An 8,841-nucleotide genomic window follows, 5' to 3' on the forward strand; every position below is an offset into this window, starting at 1 on the left:
CCAGCAAACATTAATTTTTATGTCATATAAATTAACTTTGAAATCAATAATTCTACACAATATAATTTTTTCTACTATCCAAAGGAGTTTCCAAATCAAATTTGATTCAAACAGCAACTAGTCTATTTGGTATGGTGAAATGTAGTCTTTTTGCAAGGTTCAAGAATATATCCTGTACTATTATGATCACCAGTACCATCATTCTCTGGCAATTTTCATAATACTTGTAACGGGTATTATAATAAATACATATTCCAATTAAAGCATTCATTTTTTAAGTTCTTCTTATTTAATTATTTAATAGCTATCATAACAGGTAGGTAAATTAGGTAATTTTAAATTTTTCTGTCTTGATATTATATATGTATACTAATTAAGTCCAGATCCCAGGCCAGTGTGTATAACCAATATGTTGCTGAGATCTACATCTCTTATCATGTAGATGGGCCCAGCTGGGCACTGGACTAGGGAGGTCAAGGGATAGGATTCTGAGTCATAAAAATTCATGGAGCCAACCAAAGGGTATAGGTTTATATCTAAACAAGTATGATTTATCTATTAAATCTATTTACTGGAATATATGATAATTATATGTTTACAGAATTATATAAACATGTCTGTAATGTAGATGTTTTCAATCAAATATGTCAAATGAAAAACAAAATCACTTTTTAATTACTATGGCACTTAGAATGAAAATCCTTTCTTGTGCCCCAATTTTTCTAACCGGAATCTACATTCTAGCACTTTTGAAAGTGAATGCTGTTGATGGAGGGAGACTATTTTCTTCTCTGTGATTTTGTGTGAATATATCACTATAAAAGTGTTCTAGGAATGGAACTATCTTGTGCTATTTTGGATTCTATGGTTCAGTAAAAGGTAATATGCAACTACATTAACAGAAGAGCATTTATGGATGTATTAATGAGAAGGAGATGAAGATTTCAGCCATGAGAGCAATATTCATACTGGTGAGTTCTAAATTCATAGAAATATTTGGAGAGTATATATACTATGTAATTATTGTGATACTTGTGGGACACATATTTAGTTAAATGATGAGAATGTTATTGTCATATTGAATATTATTGCCAGTAAAATCCTTCTTGAGATCAATATTGTTGGATCATATCAGTACAAAGCACAAAAATTAGAATTTATGAAGCATCAGTATATTGTTTGTAACATAAATTGAATCACTATCCTATAATTTACAGCTTGCATCCACTTGAGCTATTAAAATATGTCAAATACATGTACAGAGCAGAAATAGTTTGAAACCTCAGTCAGAGAGATCAATCATATACAATAATGCATGCTTTTTGTCCAGCTTGTTTTCCTAAAACCTAGCTGTGATTTTATTGGATTTCAGTGAATTTGTAACACTGATGCAGCTTTATAATTATAACTATAATGTTAATATAAAAGTAAAATTAGGATTAGGATGTTGATAAGAGAAGATCAACTAATTTTTTAAAACTAAATTGAATGTTTTTTTTTCTGTATTTCAGATAATGTAAAGTGAACAGTTACACCTTGTTACTTCAACAAATTAAACTATCAATGAAAGGAAGGATCAGTTGTACCAGGAAAAAATCTTCAATGCGAAGAGGAGCAAGAATATCATGGACAAATAAAAAAAACCATTGTCTTATTATCTAAAGGACTTAATTATATATATATGTGTATATATATAAAGAGGCATTGAAATATTATAGATATATGAGCTAAAAGCCATAATATGGTTAAAGGACTAAATTGACTTTTTTAACTTCTATATTAGATAATTATTGAATAAAAAATCCTGCTTACAAACTTTCTTGTTAGTTTTTTGTTTCATTTTGTTGACTTCCCTGGTGTACTAATAAATCCGATCAGATATGTGGCTACAGTAAACTATCATCTGGTTTGCAGAAAATCTGATCAGATTTTTTTTCCAAAATCCAATCGGAATAAAATTCAAAATACGATTGGGTTTTTAGAAAAATCTGATCAGATTTTTTTTCTGAATTCTGGTCGGAATTTTGAGTCGGATTTTATCTGCTGAGATTTTAATACAACTGGATTTTTTTCTACACGGATTTTCCTTATATGGAAAATCTTACTCTATTCATTTAAATATTACGCCCCTGTTTTCCGATCAGAAAAAAGTTTTCCAGATCGGATTCAGGAAATTATGATCAGATTTTGATATACTGTAAAGAGAATATATTTATCCGTGCAGATTTTTGAACATTGAAATCCGATCAGATTCCGATTCCAGTCCGACCAGATTATTTCGTACAGGCATTCATCCTTGGATGAATTTCATCCATATTTGGTGTGAAACATCATTGGGGAAGGTCAATAATATTTTATATAAATGACCCTGGTCCGACCCCTAGGGGCTGAGGGGTAGGGCCCCAATAGGGCAAATTTTCTTTAATTTATCTTTAAAATCCTACTCCTCCTACATCCTTGGATGGATTTCATCCATATTTGGTTTGAAACATCATTGGGGAAGGACAATCATATTTTATATAAATGAGCCTGGTCCGACCCCTAGGGGCTGAGGGGTGGGGCCCCAAAAGGGCAAATTTTCTTAATTTAAGCTTTAAAATCCTACTCCTCCTTCATCCTTAGGTTGATTTCATCCATGTTTGGTGTGAAACTTCATTAGGGAACGACAATCATATTTTATATAAATGAACCTGGTTCGACCCCTAGGGTCAGAGGGGCGGGGCCCCAAAAGGGCAAATTTTCTTAATTTTAGCTTTAAAATCCTACTCCTCCTTCATCCTTAGATGGATTTCATCCATATTTGGTGAGAAACATTATTGGGGAAGGACAATCATATTTGTTATAAATGAGCCTGGCCCAACCCCTAGAGCCTGAGGGGTGGGGCCCTAAAAGGGCAAATTTTCTTAATTTTAGCTTTTAAATCCTACTCCTCATTCATCCTTGGATGAATTTCATCCATATTTCGTGTGAAACATCATTGGGGAAGGACAATAATATTTTATATAAATGACCCTGGTCCGACTTCTAGGGGCTGAGGGGTAGGGCCCCAAAAGGGCAAATTTTCTTTAATTTAGCTTTAAAATCCTACTCCTCCTTCATCCTTTGATGGATTTCATCTATATTTGGTGTTAAACATCATTGGGGAAGGGCAATCATATTTTATATAAATGAGCCTGGTCCGACCCTAAGGGGCTGAGGGTTGGGGCCCCAAATGGGGAAATTTTCTTTAATTTAGTTTCAAAGTCCTACTCCTCCTTCATCCTTGGACATCTATATTTGGTGTGAAACATTATTGGGGAAGGACAATATTATATTATATAAATGAGCCTGGTCCGACCTCTAGGGGCTGAGGGGTGGAGCCCCAAAAGGGCTAATTTTAGCTGGCCCACTTACTGTTTTTTTCAGGTTTCAGTTTCCGATCTCAATGAAAATTGGTCTATAGGGGTTTTAATTGATGCCGAACAACATGCAAACATTTTTATAAAGATTTTGGTATTCCAAGATGGCCGCTGGCCCTCTTCCTGTTTTAAGGTTTCAGTCTCCGATCTCAATGTAAATTGGTCTATACGGGTTTGAATTGATGCCGAACAACATGCAAACATTTTCGTAAAGATTTTGGTATTCCAAGATGGCCGCTGGCCCACTTCCTGTTTTCGCGTTCAGTCTCCGATCTCAATGAAAATTGCTCTATAGGGGTTTTAATTGATTCAGAAGGGGGAACTTTAAGTGAGGACAATCATATTTTATAAAGGACCGAGCAAAGACCAATGGGGATAGCACGATGGAGGTCCAAAATGGGAGCTTTGCTGAAATTTGGCTTTAAAATCTGACTCCTCCTTATATTAATCCTTAATGGGTTACAACCATATATGGATGAACGGCTACCAAGTTTGTTCAACAAATGACATTTACCTATTTCAGAAACTTGCATATTCAACTAAGGAGTTCCTTGTATTGTTTATATTAATCGTTAACCAATACTTTATACTGTGACTTTGTTATTTTGTGCCTTGAGTCCGATGACCGTTAAGGCCCATGGGCCTCTTGTTTGAAAACATGGCAGTGATTGGTTGTGGCTTACACGCATGTTTAATCTCAATAAATAGAACAGCATGGCCAGTTAGTCATTAGTCAGTGATCGAACTACCAGTTGATTAAAATGACTAACAACAACAATATATTACGACTCACAAAAGCAACACATGCAGCGATGTTTCACAAACGATCTACTAGATTGAGTTATTACATAATTTCTTATTGACAACAAATATATACAATATATCCAATGGGGACAACCTACGTCATCGGAAGGGATATCGGGCACACAAAAACAATGAAAAAACGCCCGCTTCAAGATGAAAATCGGCTGAAATTATGACATAAAAGCAATGCATCTTCTAAATCTATCTTGCGTCAAAGACAGTGTGTTGTTAAAGACTCTGTGAAACTATTAGAAATCGTCAAACTAGCTCAAATAATGCAAACACCTCGACACAATATTTTTCGACAGCAGGGATATCGGTCACATTTTTTCACAAACACGTTATAAGTTGTAAATAAACAAATTTTGCCGTCACAAAACTGTCCCGTTTACTAAAGTGTAATATATGAATGTTGAAAGAAAATATTTCAATCGTTATATCTGCTAGTGGAGAAACATAGACGGTGTTTTATTAGAAATTATAAAAGGGATATTGGTCACACTTAGAACTTTAGGGGTATCGGTCACATCCAAAGTAACTAAAACTGAATATAACAGCATTGTACATGTAGTCGTTATTTAAGCAGCATGCGACTCCAGTGGATACGCCGCAAAAATACCTTTATTGAATTTATCTGATCTTGAAAGATGACTTTTAACCCACTATCAGCAAATGGTTGGCGAGCTACTGAAATCGCCTTTCGTCCATTGCTCGTCATCCGTCCGTTTTTTGTTTTTACAGCGTGGCTATCGGTCACAATTTATTCACTGAAAATATGTCAAGTGTAAATTTCGTAACTTTATTGTTATTTACTGATATAAATTACCTTATATTTCAAGTAGTAACTATAGTTCATTTTTATCCGCTTCAAAAGTGACGTACATGTATAATTGGCGTTTTGTTTTTGAAAAGAATGTCGTTCACATGGTAACGGTCAAATCCAAAGTTTTTGAAATGGTTTGTCGCTTCGTAAAGATTGCTGAAATATTGCAGCTTGGTTTTCCTTATCTAATCATTCAAGAGGAAATACTACCGAGATACATGAAACATCAATAACTATTATCGTAGCTATTTTTTGCTGAATACTTTGGTTATTCGTACACTGTATATTGTTTTGTTTTTGTCTATATATGTATTTGTACTTACCCATTTGTTCTTGCATTGCCTTTGCGTGGAATGCTTGCTGAAGCAAAGTGGAACTGGGGCAACCCTTACCAAGACAAATTACATCTCCATGTAGTACCATTGTACTATTTTGAAGTACGTTTCTGTGTTAAAGTAATTATAATTTAAAAACTTCGCAGTGACAATATATAAGAAACTACATAAAACTTAAAGATGTAAAGGCATCCGATGTAAACAAAAGGAAAACCACACTGATCTATAAGCAACGGAAATACGTGAATACAAGATAGACAGGATCACTGAGGGTTTTTAGCTGATAGCGTTTGTACAGTTCTTCATGACAGTTCACTGATAGTTTCTCCAAAGATTTTCAACTCAATAATTTGCTTTATACAAATAAACACACTATAACGGTTGAAAAGGTAAATAGAAAATATCTTAACAACAATATCACAAATGATCATACGCAAACAAATTATAAAAGCAAATCAGTCGATAACAAGAGGCCCAGGAAACATCGTGACGTCTACCATTGGATTTGCAAATTAGTCAATTTGATATGTGGGTCCAATATCTTTAGCGCTTCATGTTGAATTAGCCGATGTCCAGTTGGCATTCATGCTCCCCTAATTGTCAACTGGACGCATTTTCATTTGATAACAATTGTATGATAACATTTAAAGATATTTGCATATCTAAGGAAAAAAGCAATATCGTCAAGGACGAAACAACTATAGTTTATGTGATCGATGGCACAAAAATTATGACGTTACATGAAAATAGGCGGATAGCAGATCATGCACCCCTGAATGTCAAATGCACTTGGTAAGTATAAATAGTGGGGTTGCAGTGAAAAAGTAAATATATCTACATGTATATGAATGCTATTAAGCACCGTGGTAGTCAAAAATTTCCAAGATAGCCAAATATTCATTATTTTGTAATATTATCTGTCCCAAAAATGAGCATTAATAAATACAACCCTATGACATAAATGAATATCAAAATATCTATATCAGACAAGATATTTGATAATTGTATGTCTACATGGCAACGAACTTCAAGTTGTCGACTACCGTGCTTTAATTTGTGCATTATGCACAACAATGGTAAAGAGAGAGATAGTACTTATAAAATTCCAGAAAGGTCCATTAAGTACATAAATATGGGTAATAACTCCTATATGAAAACCAAAGATGACTACCAGTTGGCCATTGTGTCAATGGATCGGTCCCAATATGAAATATGCATAACTATGCTCACATGTGGAATTTGAACCATAGCAGCAAGTTCAACTATTAGAATCAAGAAAGATGATTTTCTAAACATGAAATTTAAAATAGATCCTTAATACTCTCTGGCAAATACATGTATTTGTATCGAAACAAATGAATGTTTTCTTGTTTCCCATCTCTATTTCTGATTGATCCCGAAATATTTTATACATAACTGGATCTACATATGAAACCCCTCCAGTACTTTCAGAGAAATAACAGAAACAAAAGACGGATGGATGACAATGGGGGGAAAGGTTTTTTATAGCTCGCCAACCATTTGCTGATAATCGGTTAAAAAGTCATCTTTCAAGATCAGATAAATTCAATAAAAGTGTATTGGCGCTTTTCCACTGGAGTTGCATGAATGCGTAAATAACGACTACATGTACAATGCTGTAATATTCAGTTTTCGTAATTTTGGATGTGACCGTTACCCCTAAAGTTCTAAGTGTGACCGATATCACTTTCATAATTTCTAATTAAGCACCGTCTATGTTTCTCCACTAGACGATATAATGAATGAAATATTTTCTTTCAATAGTCATATATTACATATTAGTAAATGGGACGGTTTTGTGGCAGCAAAATTTATTTTTTTACAACTTGTTACGTTTTATTGAATAAAATGTGACCGATATCCCTGCTGTCGAAAAATATTGTGTCGAGGTGTTTGCATTATCTGAGCTAGTTTGACGATATCTTATAGTTTCACAGAGTCTCTAACAATACACTGTCTTTGACGCGCGATAGGTTTAGAAGATGCATTGCTTTTATGTCATAATTTCAGCCGATTTTCATCTTGAAGCGGGCGTTTTTTCATTGTTTTTGTGTGCCCGATATCCCTTCCGATGACGTAGGTTGTCCCCATTGATATCGGCTCATAATTCGCACTCGTTACACTCGTCTGTCACACGTCAAGCTTAGTGAAACAACGTAGGCTAACACACTCGATTCTCGCACAGTTTTAAAGTGTAATGTGAATGACACGAATGTGGTATAGCGTGAACCACCAAACGTAACAATATGTTAATAAACATTACAAGTTATGAACTTTTCGTTAATTACCGTGCAAATAAGCTACTGGTTAAAAGGTAATTCGATTTTTGGCAGTACTGCTGAAAAACATAGGCTCCGCCTGTTGTCAGCGCATGCGTGAGCCAACTCTGCAGGTCACAAACAAAAACAATATGGCTTCGCCCAATCCAACACGAAAGCGTGGAAGGCCGTCATATTTATCGCCTACAGAGAAGAAGGAAAGAAAGCTAGAATATGAACTGCAACGCCAGAAAAGTAAAGTGTTTATCGGCGACAACATCGACTGCTGGAATTTGGTTAAAGAAAAAGAAAACCTCAAGTTTCATCATGAAGTAGCAGCTTTCCTCCTCGCCATGTGAGTATCGTTATCGTACCCTAACAGCGATCTCAATTTCATTTCCTATAGATTCTATAGGACTAAAGCAGATTTATAACGTGATCATCGATTTTCGCTCTCGTATATTGATAATCGTGGACATAATCTTACTTTTGGGATGGAAATGACTCTTACAATATAGATTTTGTATTAAAACATCAAGTTCCAATACCCCTGCTCAATTCGTTCTGAAAAGCGGCTATCGGCGTACGCCGGTCACGTGACCGGGCGACGACCGGGCGACCTGGCAAAACAAGCATAACCGGCGTATTACATCATGACGGACATTTCTTCAGAGCTTTAGTAACATTTTGATTTTTGCATCAAACATAATCGAAGACTGAATTTAAGTTGATCAAATAGATAGCATGATATTCTAATTTGGTTAATATTATATTATTGTAAACATTTATTACGCTAAAATTACCGTTAGCACGAGTAAGAAAATATTTCTAATTGTACGTTTACAACTTTTATATTAGACAAGTTAAAAGCGATTAAATAGTCGACGCATGTGCGTGGTTGTCTCTGTTTCACAGTGTTCAATCTACGATTATTTTTCATGGGTCCTTTTCTATCTTTATTGTGAAAACAGTGGGTCCCACAGTGTTAAAGTGACCCATTCCCAGAAATTTAATGGGTCCTTTTAAAATTTTGTGGGTCTAGGACTCGGGATGCGCACGTAGATTTATCACTGGTTTCATAATAAATGAGTGATTGTTTTTTCATATAGTAATGGTAGAGTTAATAATAGAATGTGTTTTTGGAAAAAAGCGATATTGCCAATAAAAAAATAGCTTTCGAATATTCGTATTTTTCAATTCCG

General features: G+C 34.8%; 1 protein-coding gene across 4 annotated transcripts in view; it reads left to right on the top strand.

Moving 5' to 3' along the window:
* The window catches only part of LOC138320579 (uncharacterized), a 63,378-nt gene that overhangs the window by 10,462 nt on the left and 44,075 nt on the right, over positions 1-8,841 (top strand). The window contains exon 1 of one of the 4 annotated variants that reach the window (XM_069263644.1): positions 7,141-7,994. The exons of 2 other annotated variants lie outside the window; for them this stretch is intronic. In XM_069263644.1, the coding sequence (XP_069119745.1) occupies positions 7,753-7,994 (242 nt within the window). In that variant the 5' untranslated portion in view covers positions 7,141-7,752. Of the gene's footprint in view, positions 1-7,140; positions 7,995-8,841 lie in introns of those variants that run through there. One more of the 4 variants, XM_069263649.1, reaches the window with a different exon arrangement.

Source organism: Argopecten irradians, chromosome 4 (assembly GCF_041381155.1).
Source record: "Argopecten irradians isolate NY chromosome 4, Ai_NY, whole genome shotgun sequence".
NCBI classification, from domain to species: Eukaryota; Metazoa; Mollusca; class Bivalvia; order Pectinida; family Pectinidae; genus Argopecten; species Argopecten irradians.